The 18,319-nt window shown below is 39.4% G+C and overlaps 1 protein-coding gene across 1 annotated transcript in view; it reads right to left on the bottom strand.

The window, feature by feature from the left end:
* The window catches only part of LOC137989308 (uncharacterized), a 92,923-nt gene that overhangs the window by 10,818 nt on the left and 63,786 nt on the right, over positions 1-18,319 (bottom strand). Inside the window, exons 6-8 of the mRNA XM_068835134.1 lie at positions 9,590-9,737; positions 4,615-4,941; positions 1,015-1,171 (exon numbers count right to left, since the gene is read on the bottom strand). Of these exons, the coding sequence (XP_068691235.1) occupies positions 1,015-1,171; positions 4,615-4,941; positions 9,590-9,737 (632 nt within the window). The remainder of the gene's footprint in view (positions 1-1,014; positions 1,172-4,614; positions 4,942-9,589; positions 9,738-18,319) is intronic.

The following is an 18,319-nucleotide window of genomic DNA, read 5'->3' as shown; positions in this document are numbered from 1 at the left end:
AGCATTGATTGGGTGGGGAGGGGGAAAAGCGCCTCAGTGAAGTCCCAAAAATGTGCACAGGAATGAGTGTACCAAAGGCCGAATTTGTCCATGATCGTAGATTCCAATGACAACTGTGCCTCTAAACTGCAAGGACTGAAATTGTCTGCAGCATGCATTCTCGCTATAATTATATTAAAATGAAGTGGATGACAAATGTTAATCCCGGTGAATGAAATGAAGAGAGGATATTTCCGATGGTAACTCGGTGATACTCGGAAAGAATCCGAAGCTCCTTTGCAGCTATTGAACCTACGACAGCCTTCCAATGACTAGTTCGGATACTCAAGCACTGAGCTATAGGAGATTCGTTGGAGCCAGGGCATGGTCCATGATTTTAATGGTGTTTCTGGGATACTCGGAAAAGCTTTTCAGGAGTCGAACCTACGACCTTCCGGTCACTACTTCGTGTACGCAATTTACGACATTTGTCTAAATTTTCACAAGACTATTTGCCTAAAGATAGAAAAGCCAGAGATTTTGAAAGTCACCGTAGGTTTTTGCATAGCAATAAAAACAAACTGTGAATTCACAGCTCTACTGAATTTTATTCATTAGACGTGAAATTGTCCTTTTGTTCCCTTTATCGTAAATTTGCAAAAGAATCCAGCCATAAAATTTAATTCATTTTTGGGAATACAAATGTACATGGGTTTTCTGATTTGCGTGATCACTGTACTGATACCTTTTTTCCCCAACAATGTATTATCTTTGCGTAGGCAAAAGTTCTTGTGTCGAGAATTGCATATCTTTGGCCTTAGCACGACTTTACTTCTTTCTGATCATATTAAAATCTACAATGTCCTTTGTCAATTTCATTGCAGGCAGGTTTCAGTTTTTGCAATACATAAAAGGTTTTTTTATTATTATTATTATTATTTTATCGTAGTTTGAAAAAAGTAGCATTGTGTTATCTACCTCAATTTTATGAGTCATTAAAAACTACTGTACCAGTTAAAAGAAAAAAAAGCTTACCACTTTGCAGGATGCTTCTTCCTTCCCCTTTTATGGCAAGAAAAACCAATAAGAAGGAGAAAGCCAAGCAAAGATACACCGCCAATGGAAAAACCAAGAATACCTGCTCCACTGTCATCTAACAATGGCGGCTGCATGGTTACATAAGTCATAACTGCTATAAAATAGAATCAAATTTTCAATGCAATAGTTTTCATGAAATTTTTAGCACATGCATTTAACTATCTGTGTGTTTAAAACTAACGAACAATATTATTATTACGCTTAACTCTCATGAACAGGTATATCTGCAGATGACTTCACATGCAATAACGATTAAAATTTGCAACATGAGACATTATCACCGATTATGCATCAGTGCAACGATAAACTTTATGCCTTTGAAATCTAATGCAACGTTTCTTTTATGAAATATTTTCCCTAGTCTCTGGATATTATTGGCCTTTTATGCCCCTGGTAAACATGGAGACTCTACAGTTCAGATTTCAATGACACATAAATGATATGAAAGAAACAGCAACACAGTTTGTAGTGATCTTTGCCCTCAGCAGTGTGATTTATTTACAAATGACACTTTGTTTGCTCTAAATCGCACCTTAATTTCCCTAGCCATTGAGAAAGGAACACTAAAACAAAACAACCAATCAGATTTAAAGGCTTGTTTAAAGTAACCAATGAAATTGCAAAAAAATGAGATACAAAGGAAGCCAAAGTGTGGCAAAGTTCATGTTTAAGCTGTTTTTCATCTGGCTTGAATTTCCTTTAATGGTACATGTACCTAGTTTCCTTTGTTACGCTTGACTGAGCGTTTGACACATAACTTCGTAAACTCATTAATAATTTATCAAGTGATAAACCAATTGCGTGACCCGCGCATTTAGGTCACATGGATGCACCTTGATACCGCGGTAAAAAAACAGCGTGTTTGGATATCCAAACAACGGCCCACTTGTCTTTGTACCATGTACTTTTACGCTTGGACTGTACAAGCAAAGAATCTTCTTCTTGCACACTTTTGGGCGGTCGAAACCGGCAAAATTCATCCTCACCTAACCCATCCATGTTTAGGAACTAGCTGGACGCCACTAAATGCAGATTGTGGCTTCTTGAAATAAACAAGCTTCAGTTGGGAAAAAACACTGACATTATCATCACCAACTGTGCGCTTTCTTTTGTTTGCAATTAGGCACCGATTGAGAAGCCATTGCAAAAACTCATGCTTCGTGTTTTACCGGGGTTTCCAAACACTCGAAAACAAAAAAAGTCCTCAGCCTAACGGCCTCGGGCTTTCATCAGTTTTCTCGTGTTTGGAATCGAACAGAACAGAACTGTTCATTCCATCACCAGCGGAGGTAAAGGCCAACGCGTGTAAATTTAGCCAATCCGGTGACATTTTTTGTGTACATCGTGATGTTGGAAATAGAAATTTTTTCTACTCTGTAAATATTGGAGCCTTGTTTCCTGAAGAATATCTTAAATCCTATAATGATTCCATGTCTGGAGTCAGAGGAAGGAAGCTGCCAGGACGCTATGATAGCCGTAAATGTGTTAGCAGTTACTGTAAAATTGCTAGGAGCTTTTCATGGGACTGAAAGATTTCAAATGCAGCAAAGACAAGAAATCAGAATGAACTTTGCCCATGGAATGAAATAGAAGAAATGTGATTCAACCATTCTTAATTGAAAAGCAACTTTCTTCCTTTCTTTCCAATAAAGGAAATTAATTTGAACAAAAATGGCTAATCAGGAACAAGAAAATACGTAAATAAATGAATATCTCAATCAATAAATAAAAACACCATTATTTTCATATTCTAAATTTGCAAATATCTAAATTTATTCTATCTTCTCCCACACCATGCGGAATAATTATTGTCTGTCTATATGGGCACTGGAAATTGCGATTTCATTCAGCTGTAATTCACCACATCGCCCCCAATTGCATTTCATGACGTTTTGTCTTCAAACTTATCTGGATTTATGAAAACTCACTCTTGCTGCACTGCATTGCTAAAAATGACGGAAGATTGGAGGAGCAGTATTGATGACAAAGAAGCTGTAGCGGCGGTTGCTGTGGACTTGAGCAAAGCGTTTGACGCCATAGACCATAGCCTTCCTCGCGAAGTTGAAGGCCTATGGCTTTTCTACATGAGCCTTGGAACTGATGTCCACCTACCTGCTAGGTCGTCAACAATGTATCAGATTAGATGGCGTACATGTATGCTCTGACTTCAAAACAGTTAAATCTGGCGTTCCTCAAGGTTCACTACTGGGTTCGTTGTTGTTCAACATACATGTATTCATTCATTAATGATTTGAACTTTTGTGTTCCTAATGTCTCATTGCGGCTGTACGCTGACGACACGACTGCCTACCTGTCAGATGTATCTCCCACCATTCTAGAATTTTCCTTCAACAAGGATCTCCAGGCTCTTTCGTCGTGGTTTGAGTCCAACTATTTAACAGTGAACTGTGCTAAGACTTAAGCATTATCTGTCGGACCCTGTGCCTATCATTATTCTTTATTTCTTAATAATGCTCAAATAAAATTTCTCTGATCTATTAACTGATTCTTGGAGTAGCTCTAGACAAGGACCTATCCTATAAAGAACACATATCAGATCAAATAAAGAAAGCCTATGCCAAGGCTTCTGCACTGAGAAGAATAAGGCGTTTTCTTTCTCATGATGCAATGATAAACTTTATAAATCATTTATATTACCTCATCTCGAATACTATGGTCCTTTGTTTGTAGGAATAGGTACGGGTCAACGCAACCGTCTCGAATATGGCAACTGTTATATTTTGAGAACATTAATCGGGCGCAACAAGTCAATGTCATACGACGAACTGCTCACTGCGGCTAGCATGACATCTTTATATTGTAGGCGCTTACATCAGGCGTTAATACTTCTTTTTAAATGTCTAAATGGTACGGGTCCTACATATATTGCTAGCCTTTTTAAATACAGGCATACACGGTATAGGCTAAGAGGCGAGGGCTTGAATTTGGAATTACCTAAATTTAATTGTAAATTTAAGAAGAATTCTGTCACTTATTCATTAACTAAGTTATGGAAAAGTTTGCCTTCTCATGTGCGTCTTTCAAGTGATGCTAGTGACTTCAGAAGTAAATTTCACGATTGCAGTTTTTTTAGAACGTTTCTTATAGTGTACAATTGTAGCTTTTAACTGCTTTTAGAACGCGTTTTAGAGTTTTCCAAGTCACGTTTTTTAGTATGTGGCTTTTTGTTGTTTTGTAAAATTGAATTCTTGGTTTGTATCTGACGTCACAGCGGCCATGTTGGTTGGTAAGAACAATAACCTGTCTCTCCGCTGGGAACTAAACTTTATTATTCTGCAAATTCTGCAAAAAGAAATTGTATTGTGTTACCAACCAACATGGCCGCCGTGTCACGTGGGTGCATACCAAGAATTATATTATATGCCTGTAATTATTATAGATTTTATTTATACACGTTCGAGTTTTATAGCTCTTTGACGTAACGTGTTAAAATAAATGACTGATTGATTGATTGATTGATTGATTGATTGAATTGACTAGGTATACTAAGCCTGATAAAAAGCTACAGTCCCTTACCATCTTCCAATGTCCTTGCAATCTTTGAGGAACTCTTTGGCCCACACTCCACAGAACTGAAGACATACACTTTAAATTCATATTTTGTGAATTTCTCAAGCCCTGTAACTTGCCAGAAGAAAACCAACGAACCATTGATAATTGAAACCCAAGCCACCTCTTTGATAGTTTGTATTTCTGATACGTTGGAGTCTTGCTTTTGGTAAAGAAGTTTAAAGGATATCAAGTTTCTTTCGTGGTAGTACCGTTTTGGAAGTTTCCAAGAGGCATTGACACTAGTCGATGATTGTGCAGTCAACTTTACGAGAACAGGAGCTTCAACAGGAACTGGCATGGTATGGAAAAAAAGGAATTGCTGAATACAGAATACCCCACAAGTCCAGAAACACCACTACTTATTAAATTCAAATGTGCTAGAAAATCGTTCTTTATACGTAACTAATTTCAACCCATACTCTACTTCTGAAATGACGATTATCGGCAATTCCTAAGTTTCTCTAAATTGACTATTAGGGAGCTTAAGCACGCGCATTTTTGAGACGCGGACGGCAACCGGAAGAGAACATTTCGAGTGCCAGGAAAGTGGTGTCTCCATTATTTTTATTTTTATCATCTTTAATGGAAAAGCGATACTCATGTGTTTGTGTGAAGACACGTTAAGAGGGGAAACAGTCCACTTCAGGTTGCCATCCGCGTCTCAAAAACGCGCGTGCTTAAGGTCCCTATTATCGTCAGTTTAGAACGCTTAGCTCTTGCTAGGGATTATGGGAAATTAATAAAAAAAAATTTGTCAGGAGAAGTGTTTGTCACATGCATGGTATCTGTTAGGAAGAACGAGGACCCTGGGAATGAGTGTTTGTGTGTGGTGGCCATTACTTTTCTCGGCTGTTGCCATTTGGTGAATTTTTACTTGTTTTCTCCATTCAATCTTAAAGTTAGGAGGTAAGAAGAAGTCGTATAAACGAAGAAAAGTTGAGGTACTTGTAAACACTTTGAAATAAATTTGAGTTTTTCACTCTGACACAAAACGAGTTAAGATTGAAAATATGTTACTTTATAGTGAGTTTTACATGTACAATACCTTGGTCCCAGAGGTTTTTCTTGATTTTTTCCCGCGTGAGAGAGCTGCGAAGCGTTTTTCTTTCTCGCCGCTTCGCGACTCGCATTCGCCACTTCGCGGCTCTTACACGCGGGGAAAAATCAAGAAAACCCTCCAGGACCATGTACAACCCTTCAACTTAGCTTTCTTGTGAGCTTTCAGAGAGCAAAACTGACAATTTACGTCTAGATATTTCTTGATTTGTCATAGTTCTTAGTTTTGGAGATTCGGAGGGAGGAGATTAAGTTAAACCACGGACTGCTGGGTGTTTACAATGTATTTTAGTGCGTGAAAACTCCCTTTCTGTTTGCATATGCAAGAAATGCTTGGATGAATAAGGAACAATCGTACAAAATTCCACTTCTCAGACAGAACTGTCTGCAATTGCACATTGAAAGCATGCGTGACGCAGTCTGCAACTGTCGGAAGAAATTTATACCTGAAATTATTTCATTACTTTCAACTCCTGTTTATTGCTACTAACAGCCGAAGTTTCACAGACAGATATAATATAATTACGAAGTCCAGTATTATCCTGTAGATTTACAATTAGCAATTTGAGGTAACCTCACTTTTAGCTACGCTTTGTTGACACGTTGAGTGACGGTGCCGCTACCAATGCGTACTTGTGTGGGATTTCAGTCAAATAAACGTTGATGATTAGCATTACAGTAAATATTTCGTAATACATTAATGTCATCTTCTACATGTTGTGGTAAATGTCTAATAAAGATTCCGTAGAATCTCCAAGCTGCAGACGAGAAAATGGTTAGGGGAGAAACATGTTTGGACTTCTAGTTTCGAGGAGATTAGGGGTGCTTACCACTTGTCCGAATAAACCGGTTGGGACGACCGGTGAATAATGGTAACAGTTTTTCCCAACTCAGCAAACCAGCCCAACGAGATAGCGCTTAATAACATTTGCAATTGCTTTCGGCTAATGAGGGACTGGAAACTGGAAAATTTAGCAAATGGTAAGGAAATTTCCACTGTTCCGTTTGATGGAGAGGCCATTTACTGCGGTTTGTGTATTTCCCAGTCAGCAGACAAAGCTGGACATGGCCCCAGGTTATCACATGGGAAGGAGGGGGCGGTGATTGACAGAGTTAAGAGTCACTGAAGTAAACATTTTGCAGGTTAGGGAATCTAACGCATTACAATTGGGTGCATTTGAGCATATGAGTTTCTCAGCCACCAAATCTTTTGCAATTACACCTGTAACTGCCAAAATGTGTTAGTCTGTCAACACGCTTCAGGCATGAACACACTACTTCAGCAAAGAGGTAAATGCCGTCTACTTATTCATCAGCGGAAATATTGGAATCAGTCGCTAGTAGCAGAGGAGAATTTGTTTACGATAATTCCGGATAAATCAGCGGGCAAGTGCAATAATGATTGTGACTTGTGACCATGTGACAAACACTTAGCTCTCGAAAACAAATAAAGCCAGGCATATCGCCGGTGCTGACAAAGTGTGGGGAAATCCCACACAAAAACTAATGCCTTCAAACTTCCTGTCAAACATTTTCACACTTTAATACTGGTAATGTTAAAACAGAAAAGCTTATTTGTAAAAGTATAGTTTACGTACAGTGTTGTATTAAAGCTGGAAGCATGAACTCTTAGCTGACAATTGCACTTGCCTGTTGATTTATCCAGCTTTATTGTAAACAAATTCTCCTCTGCTACTAGCGACTGATTCCAATATTTCCACTTACAAATAAGAGTAGACAGCATTTACCTCTTTGTAGAACGCAAATATTTCATGAGTCTTTGAAGTCGTCTGTTCATACCTGAAGCACGTTGACTCTAACACATTTTGGCAGTTAATTGCAAAAGATTTGGTGGCTGAGAAACTCACATGCTCAATTGCACCCAATTGTCATGCGTCACAAGCCTTAATCTGCAAAATGTTTACTTTAGTGACTGTTAACACTGTCAATCACCGCCGTCTCCTTCCCCAGTGATAACTTGGAGCCATGTCCAGCTTTGTCTGCTGACTGGGAAGACACAAACCACAGTAAATGGCATTTACCATCATGGTACATTATCCCAAACTCCATCACATTTAAGTTTTGGTATCCTGTGTCAACCAACGGCTACACTGGATTTTTGATTTTGCTAACGTTAAAAAAATATTATCACGAAGGAAAACCATTTCAATGGAGAATTGTGATTGGCTCTTAAACCTTGGACATCAAAACACCACATTTAATCTCATGGGTGCTTTGTGTGATCTTCTTGAATACTCCATAAATATTTACCACGAGAAATTTACCTTGGGGAATTTGGTAATACTCACTAAATGCAGTTTCCCATCGTAAAAGGGTCACATACCATGACAAAAAGACCCCCGTGTAACCGCACGATAAGAGAGCTACAGTGCTTTTTAATACCATTTAGCAAAAAAATCTGGAAATTTCGGTTGAGAGTCAAATAGAACAGTGAGAGTGCTTACCATGTGTCAGAATAAACCGGTTGGGATGACCGATGAAAGGGTTTTTCCAAAATGAGCAAACCAACCGAATGAGATGGTGCTTACCATTTGCAATTCGCTTTCCCGTTATTGTTGTCGGCTGATGAGAGACTGGAAACTGGAAAGTTTAGCAAATGGTAAGGCAATTTCCGCAGTTCTGTTCCGAACAGAAATAGAGGACTACTTCTAGAGGTAGTTCACAATTTCTGAACGGATTTTCCACAAAAAATTCCTTTCCATTTCACTTTCAACTGAAATTTCCGGATTTTTTGGACAAATGGTAAGCACCCTAGTTTTCCGGAAAATCCATTCAGAAATTGTAGACTACCTATACAGAGGTAGTCCTCTTTTTCCATTCCAAACGGAACAGAGGAAATTTCCTTTAAATACCATTTGCTAAATTTTCCAGTTTCCAGTCTCTCATCAGCCGAAAACAATTGCAAATGGTAAGTGCCATCTGGTTGGGCTGGCTTGCTGATTTTGGAAAAACTGTTACCATTATTCACCGGTCATCCTAACAGGTTTACTCTGACAAATGGTGTGCAAACATGTTGGTGCACCTTGGGATTCTACGGAATCTTTATTTACTATAACACGACAAAATGTGTTACATTTACTGTAATGCTAATCATCAACGTCTATTTGACTGAAATCCCACACAAGTACGCATTGCAGACCTATGTTTTATAAATCAGAACCCCAATGCCTAGCCTCGCTAGACTCAAAGCTGGGAATGTTCGATTAATAACCCTTTCACCCAACCACTAGACTACCGCAGCGCTATTGTTAGAACATTACTTTTTTAAAATGTCAATTTTTTTTTCTTCTGAATGTCGCTGTAAACACGTATTATCACTGGCTAAGAAACAAGTTTAAACAGCAGAAAATGTTCATTACCAAACCTCAAGAAAAAGCTCACCATTTTAAAATCAAGTACTAGTCTTAACCACTATTCAGCAATGACTTTATATATACTACAAGTTTAGTCTTGATAAATAATTGGTGCAATTGTGAGCCAGTTGATCTTTAGTTGTTAAGTGGATAAAAACAGCTCCTTCGCAGTCGGTGCTCCAGGTTCACATCCCGTCCAGGGATGCAACTTATACTTTTTTTTTTCTTTTCATCTGCTACCACAAGTCCTGGGACAGAGTAATCTAAATTGACGATTACAGTCATTCCAGAGAAAATTTGGAATCGGAGATAATCGTCATTTCAGAGGTAGAGGATATGTTGAACTTTTATAGTACTAACAGAAGGCTGTCAAATACTATTCCTGAACATATACGCACAAAGAACAAGTTCAAAAATGGAGTTAATTTTTTCTTTTCTAATTTTGTCCTTTTAAATAATTACATGCAGATGGATCTGCAAAACTTATAGAAAATAAGTTCATACGTTACCTAGAGATTTAAGTGCTCCATAGAGCTCAACTCTCAATGCCTTATGACCAAAAAAGTCAGTTGGCTGAAAGCGGACGAAGCTCGCTATGATAACCTCCTCAAGATTATGCTTGACAATGTCGTTTCGCCCAGTATTTCCATGAAAGACCTGCAAAAGAAATTACAATTTATGCTGACAATTATGGACGGTGACGATGATACAGATGATGACAGTAGCCTGAATATAAGCCAAAGACAGACGGCTCTGTTTGGTAAGACAAATTCACAATGGTAATGTTTACTTTGAAAGGTTTAATGTCAACTGTCCCAGTATCAGAAACCGTGGCTTTTTTAAGGACGGTGCCCACTACGTTATTACATGAAATTTTCGTGACACTTTAATTCCGCGATTTTGAGGTTCCCATATTTCGCGACACCTTTATTTTGCGATTTTGGGAAATTTTGCATTTTGACTCCCTTTAATTTCGCGTTTTTGAGTGAGACATACTCAAGGAACCAGTAAATGAACAGTTTGAGGATTGTACAAAAGAATTGCTACCTGGAGCAGGGACGGAAAGCAGTAGTGATGAAGAGGACCAGAACATTACCACAGAATAGCTTAAGAATGATTGTTATAAACGTGTGTAATAAAGTCGCTGTTTTAGTTATTGATACAGTGTGTCACTTAATTTTCGCGTCCTGTTATTTTCGCGACATTTAATTCTCGCGTGACTTAAATTTCGCGATTTCTTTTTTAATCACGAAATTTCATGTAATGAGGTACGTCAAAGGTATTTTTTCCCGGTTTATGAATATGCGGGAATAGCAAATCTTTACAAGTTTTATTGAAATCCAAAAAGAAAATTGGGAGTAGCCACGCATTTTTCAAAGTTAATTAATCAACAATATTTGCAAAAAGCTGTAAAATACAAAGCAATGTATATAGCGTTCTTTTCCAAATTGAAGCTCCGAACAATGGATGGTTATCCCCAATTTTCTTTTTGCATACCAAGAGCACTTGCTGAGTTCTGCTTTCTCCGCATAGTTTTAAACCGCGCAAAAATATCCCTCTATTGGGAAGCACCACCTATGGGAAACCCGAGTATTTCGAAATGTGCAAAACATATGAGTAATAACAATTGCAGGCACCATCCTTAAGTGGACTCTAAAATCATGCCATCCACATTTGTGTTACCTCCCTCTCCCTCAGCAAAACGATGAAAGAAAAACTTAAGGATGCCCCTTAGAAAAATAAATAGGTAAAGGAAATAAGACCGATGCTGATTAAGTTCCACAGAAACCAACTTAAAGAGAATCCACTCAGCCACCAGCAGATCTTTCTCCAAGATCAACTCCAAACAGAAAGCTACACGTACCAGCTGATGAACAAAGCCGTGAAATAATGAACTTTGTAGTGCCAAAGCCAAACTAAATGAACTTACAACTCTCACGAATGTATTTTCAAAACGTCAAAATATAACGTACGATAGATGCATTGTATTGCGGTGTTCTTTTACTAACTCCTAATGAGCAGAAGCTCGCAGACTCACGCATTGCAATGGAGACTAAAATGGCAAAAGCCTTCAGAGTCATTTTTATGCTTCATGTTGAAAAACATCTGTTTGAAAGAACGCCCCCGCTAACCTGACCACTGGAAATGTTTCACTGACGACATGTTTTCGATCTGGACCACAAGGGAAAACGAAATCAACCATTTTGGTAAATTCAAGAACAATTTTCCTTCAACAATCAAATTTAGTCGCGAATAAAGAAGAACTAGCTACGTAGACTTGTCAAAACAAAGAATGAGTAACTTAGACTGACTAAATTATACTGAGAAATACCAGAAACCAGTTTAATATCATAATTATAAGAAACATTTCAACTACGACATCCAAGAAAATAGCGACAACGTAAGAGAAACTCGAAAACTAATAAACAGTACGTTAGGTCGTAATTCTAAAACGACAATCATTAACGAGATTTCCAGTGGGGGTCGATCATATACTGACAAAAAAGAGATAGGGGATAAATTATGAATCTACATTTTGGCATGCTCTGGAAGAATTTGGACAAGAACATTCCATATACAGGTGCCCCACAAGAAAAAAATCAAAAGTAAGAGGGCATCTACAGGCCTCGAAAACGAGTTATATGACAGTTGGTTCCAGACAAAACATTTCTGGCGTTTTGACGCAACAAAAATAATAAAGATATGTTTACAATAGCATTTCAGCACTTGTTTGACAATTTTGATGTGAATCTCCGTAAAAACAAAGGCTTTCTTACTTAATTCTATTCCATGTATTCTTATTCCAGAATACAGTCAATCGAACGCACCTTAACATATACGATACACCTATAGAAAGGAAAGCTACCATAAAGTTGCTCAGCGCACACACTGATGAATTTAGACTGTCATAGGATAATCATATATCGCACATCGTACGGACCTAAAGGCCAAAATGGCTTGTGTATGCTTTAAAGATACTCATCCATATTCAATAGTCGTTTTCACCAATCGGATGAATTTCTCTAGACACGTGAGTAAGTTGTTATACCTACTAATTCACCCAACAAACCTGAAAGCCTGGGGAGGGATTTCAACGTGGTTGCGAAGTAAGTAGATGAACAATGGAATGCAAAATGAGGCATTATATAATGTCACTAGAGGCATTATTTAATGCCTCATGTTCATTTGTATTTCATAACTCCTTTCCTTGTTGCTCCTTGATATCTTCCACTCGGAAAACACCTTAGACACCCACTTGGTTGCGTTCCTGGTAGCCTTGGGATGCAGTCGTCCAAGTCCTTTTTCTCTTGCTCTTCCGCAGTGTTTGGCTGCCCAAATTTACTGTTGTTTTGGAGCCAGGTTGTCCTCGATTCAAGAACCCTCAAAACGCTAAACCGGAGCATTTTGACGCTTACTGGCGAACGTGAGTTTGGCCAGTGAACATTTTTATACATCGCTCAAATACATTTATTCGATTTCCAGGTGAACTAGACTGGCGCGTCTTCTTATGTAACGTCTTTTTTGTTCAGGGTGTTTTTCGATTCCCAGGAGAACTGGGCTAGACCGCCGTTCACGAAGGAATAGTATTTTTCCCATCTGGATTGGTCAAAACAGCTATTGAATATGGAGGAGTATTTTAAGCCACTTAAAACATGCGCAGCACGTGTTTTCTCACATATAAAAAATCTCTCGGGCTTCGCCCTCACGACTTTTTATATCTGACGAAACACTCCTGCTTGTGTATATATTAAATAGTAAGTGTAAAATTAGACCTCTAACGAAAGACTTATAAGAACAATGAATTCTATTTATCGATCAGTACAGCCGTACTTCGACTGTTGCAGCCTTGTGTGGGGTAACTGCTCAAAAAAGCGTGTTTTTTTGTTGAACTCCGAGATGTATAACTACAACAACCGAAGAAGCAAGTTTGACATGCACTTGTCCAAACCTAAAGGCCGGGACACACTAGGCGATAAGTCGTTGCGACACGTCGCGGGAACAAGTCGCCGCAACAATTCCCCTTGTGTGACACGGTTAATTTCATGATAATCATTGTCGCTGAGGCAGAATTTTGTCGCCACGATCAGTCGCACGAATTCAAACCAGTTTGAATTTGTGTGGCTTATCGCAGCAACAAAATTAGCGAAAGCAGCGTTTTCGCATCGTGTGTACACTTCCGGCAACAAGTTGGGACAAAATATAAAAGAACCAACGAGAGAGCGTCATATGGTCAGCCATATTGAATTAGAAATTGAACTAGTTCACATTCCCCTTCATACGAGATCACTGCGTGTGCACCGAACAGGCGTCGTGTCGGAGCGACTTGTTTTCCGAGTAGTACACACAAAGCAACTTGTCGCCTAGTCACGTATGTCCAGGTTTGCAAGCAAATGCGAAAATTGCGACTCTTTTCGGGGACTTGTGTTCTCTATCTTTTCAGTGTTCTGCGATTTTTGCGATTTTAACGGTTTTTGCGCAAATTACGAATTTTGCGAATTATGTAAGATTAGATAGGTATACACGGCTCATCTAGAAACCAATATTGTATGTTGAAATTACTATCCTGTAGGGGTAAAGCTTAAGTCAATGTATGCGTGTGTTTTCTCCTTCAATGTTGTCTGAACGCATTGTTTTTCTCGACGATGAAGTTTCCAAGGGTCCACTTTCGCCAGCAGCATTACTTACCTGATGTCCAAACACATTTTAAGCCTACAAAAACTTTCCAATTCGCGCATTCCTCTAGGCCTAGCTACAAATATCTCGTAAAATCGTCTAAATATGTTTCCGGAAATTCCTGATATTTTTCCGAAATATCTCGCTTTTTCCCCCTAAATATAATTGTGAAAAAATTCTAAATATCCTAAACATTTTCTTAACAGTTTTCTATAAATATTATAAACTGATCAAAAACTTAATTTATTGGCAAGACCGCAATGCGTCAGTCTCTACAAAGTGACTAAAAGAAGTACAAGTAAAGGGCAGCAGTAAAAGCAGGAATCCGGAATCTGGAATCCGAAATCCGGAAACCAGAAACCTGAGACAATTTGCGAGAACTACTCACTCCTTGTACGCTCTGCTATAACCTGCACACTCAAGTATTTCACTCTAAGAAAATGTATACTGTAAAATAGATCTGAGCTTGCTATTCTCAGTAGATATACAGATTTGAGAATGGTGATGGCATCAGCAAACTATGCAGTCTAAATTACAATAAAGGAAACTTAAAGCTTGTTTAATTTGTTTTCCTTGTTTTTTAACCTGACTTTTTGGGTACAAAAATGCTTCTTTTTAAGGAACAAGGCGCCTGGAAAATAGGGAGTTTAAGCAGGTGCGTTTTTGAGACACGGACGGCAAACAGAAGGGAACATTTCGCGTGCCGGGACAGTGGTGTCTCCCAGAGTTTTGTACCAATCATCTCTGATGGAGAAAAGATACTTTGTGGTCGTGTAAAAAGAAGTTAAAAGGAAAAACAGTTCACTTCCGGTTGCCGTCCGTGTCTCAAAAACGCGCGTGCTTAAGCATCCTAATGTCTTGCGTGAGTGACAGAGCGCGACTGAAGCTGTTGATTCAGGAAGAACATACAGTAATAACGTAAAGTTCTGATAGTATCGACCCCCCAAAATTAACGTCATTTTTTTGTGGCCGCTAGTAAGTCCCGAAAGTAGCGACTTCCCCACCCCCTGAAAGTAGCGAGACCAAGTTTTTTAAATTGTATACCGTATACCATTAACATGTCAATCAATAGTCAAAATTTTAATGTACAATAATATGTTCGTGCATTGTCACAAATTGTTCAAATATGTTGTCTCCTACATATGACGCTCTAATGCTACGACAATTGAGACTAGAGACCAAATCTTTCATGAGTGAAATAGGTGGAACAATTACAAAGACGATAGCATTGCAATCCTCTCCAAGTAAACGATCAAAAGCGTAGGGGGCTAGTTCAAAGGCCAGACTTTTCCCAGCTCCCGTTGGAGCAGATTCAAAGATATCTCTGCAAGACAGATATTCTTGAATTGTTTTTCCCTGATAGTAGGGCAATTCGGAATATCCGGTGGCCTTAGTAGCTATGTTGAAAGTCACGCTTCACTGCGTATGACAAATTTTGATTGACAATTCTATCCCCTGAGCTTATCCCCTGGGGTCCACGAGGACTACTCTGATGTTTGGGTCGCTAAAATTGGCGCCAATTAAGTATGAAAAGTCCTTCGTTCTGTGCGTCATCTACATGAGACGAAGGACTTTTCGAAAATCTAGGCAAAGCGACGCGACTTCATCATAAAAATGTCGTCGAAGACCATTTTAATAGGTCTTAGTATTTTTCGGTGCGGTAGTGAAAGGCCGGAGTCCGTTCATGGAACACCTTCTTGGGAGCTTGCTCCTTATAAACGGAATGCATAAATGGCGGCCAAAAATGTATTCTTTTGTTTCTGTGCTAATTAGACTCACTAGCCTCACTCTCTGTATTTTGTCCATGCAAACGAGACTAGTGAGGCCCCCATTTATGCATTCGCTCAACGACCGTGAATCAGAACGAACTAAGATTTCACTATGTGGTGACATTTCGCTGCAAGTTCGTCATATCCCACTTCCACAGTTTAACGACCTTATGATCCTAACAAACTCCGGACTGATTGTTGAAAACCTGGGGTGGACCTGGGGAGGAGGGGGAGGGGGTGTTCAGGGGGTTCCATCGAACCCCCTAAATTGAAACACCTAGTGACATAAACTTGTAAAAATATAAAATAAATACAAGTACATCTTAAATAAGAAGGCCAATTCCCGGCTAAAACGTTTTCTGATTAAGAAACAAATGAGTACCGATATTTGAATATTTTGGTTCGCTGCCAATGTGGTTCTTTTTTCACCAGGCCTGTGATCCAGACAATTTCCCTAACATTAACTGTTTGCTGCGAATTGTTTGCACTACGCCAGTCACAACGAAAAGCCCGTCACCTACGATGCTGTAGTTCAGCGTTTTGTGGAAAGATATATACCCCGAAGAATGCTTCTTATGGATCCCGTCTTTGGTGAACAGAAAGTTTCAAAAAGGTTAAGTAACTACAGCATACCTTTCTCATAGTTTTATAAAGGAAAATTTGATCCGAAGTACCTCACGTTTTTTTTGTTTTTCTCAAATGACAATGTTCGCGCGGGCGGAATTCTCCAAATCCTGCAATCTGATTGGCCCTGGAGCGGGCGGATTTTTCTATCTTGCCGGCCAACCCGGGCGAAATCCTAGCCCTGGTTGCGTGAGCTTGCGTAATGACCTTAAATTTCCATTTTTTGACACCGAATCCGTTTACATACAACAGTAAGTGTTTCAAAACATATTTTTAGTAGACAAGAGTTGAAAACATGAAACAAAAGTTTACACTAATCCTGGATTAAAGTTAATCGGCTTTCGAACAACCGGACCCAGGTAACTAAGCACACAACTCAATCTCGACTCCAGAGCTCTTCTCTTGGCTGAGGGAGAGAAGATCTCTGGAGAACCCTGAAACAAAGTGTCTTCTCATTGTTTTTCATGAAAAACAATCAAAGGCGTCTCTAATTGCTGCATTCATGTTAGCACGAGGAGTGAGCAGTCGCCGTAAGGTTTAAATAGCCAAATTTTGGCTATAAAAACCCTACGGCGCATGTTCTCCTACATAGAGTTTCCCAGAGCCTTGGGACGAACCGAGACTCTGGTGCCATACATACATACATACATACATACATACATACATACATACATACATACATACATACATACATACATACATACATACATACATACATACATACATACATACATACATACATACATACATACATACTTAATAGACCGCTCCCCATAGGGGCTTTTCAGGGCCAATGAAACACAATCAACAAAACAACAGTACACAACAACAGCAACTGTTAAGAATCCCAACTGGCCGGAGGCAAACCAGTCGGCTATTTACAAGTGCAGCTGGGAAGTTGAACCAGGAACTACCAGGATCAAATTCAACGAGTGGTCAGAGCGGGTCTCGAACCCAGGATCTCCGGATCTCAAGGCAAGCGAGGACAGTCGACAATGGTTTGCCACGAAGTTCCGTGCAGGGCCGTTGGATAACACCTTACCGACCGGGCTCAAGGCTCAAATTTGTTACACGCCGGGTGGGCGACGATGTCAGTGACAGATACACTGTAAACAAACTGAATGTTTATGTTTTGTTTGCGAAGCATCTTTCATTCGTCAGTATTTGCCTGAGCTTCGTCCGTTTCTGCGTGACAGCTGAGTACTTTCCCGAGAAGGGCCTTACGTTGTACCTGTCACTGAGACTAAAGCCTCGTCGCTCACCCTGTGTGTAACAAATTTGAACCTCGGGTCCGGTCGGTAAGCTGTTTTCCAACGGTTTCCCGCACGGAACATCCGAATCAAGCATGTTGCTAAGGGCCAAATCAGCCCCATTTAACGATTTTCAATTACTTTCCGTGAAAGTTTGTCTGATATGACGATTGAAATATGTGGCATCACTATCATCCTTGATCTAAGTGGAATTTCGGGTCAAATTAAGATTATGGGAACAATTTACAGCAGTTTGTGTTTCCTACTACTTCATAGGAGTTTCCAATCTTGAAGATAATGTACCAGTGAAATTGAAGCTTCAACATCTGCCCCCGGGCAACCCCCAAGGCATTTGAATTTTTGGAATTTTTTTGTTTAAATGCCCCCCCCCTCCCGGCCAAAAGGCACAAATGCCTCATCATAGGTCCATTTCAGTTGATCGAATGCCCCCAGCCCCGGGAAAGTTACCAGATTACTGTTTTAACTTTTCAGTAGCTTCTATTATGCTTCTGAAGCTGTGTATGTAAGCATGCTTTAATAATAGACAACACCAAGGAGAACCAGGGCCCTACGTGGCAAGAGACACAAGAAGGGGGGGGGGGGGGGGGGGGGGGATGTTCAAGCTTTAATTTGACTGGCATATAAATATATAAGAGAAAACAGCGAACCTAGAAACCACTGGAGTAGCGCTGAAATGGCCAAAGTACGCCACAAAAACACTGATAAGGTATCGAGAAGACAAGGTAAGGCATTTTTGTTCGATTAATGTTGTTTTATTTTCGACTCCTAAAGACGTTTGCAAATTCCCATACAAACAGTTATTATTTTAACTGATCGTGATGCTCAAATTACATCGTTAACTTGGGGTACCTGTGGTTTTCACGTGAAATTTGACCTGGAATTCCCTCGTCAGGTGGTGAAT

Source organism: Montipora foliosa, unplaced genomic scaffold (assembly GCF_036669935.1).
Source record: "Montipora foliosa isolate CH-2021 unplaced genomic scaffold, ASM3666993v2 scaffold_451, whole genome shotgun sequence".
Classification (NCBI taxonomy): Eukaryota; Metazoa; Cnidaria; class Anthozoa; order Scleractinia; family Acroporidae; genus Montipora; species Montipora foliosa.
Note: the sequence above shows the minus strand (reverse complement) of the source record. Positions and strands in the feature narration are given on the sequence as shown.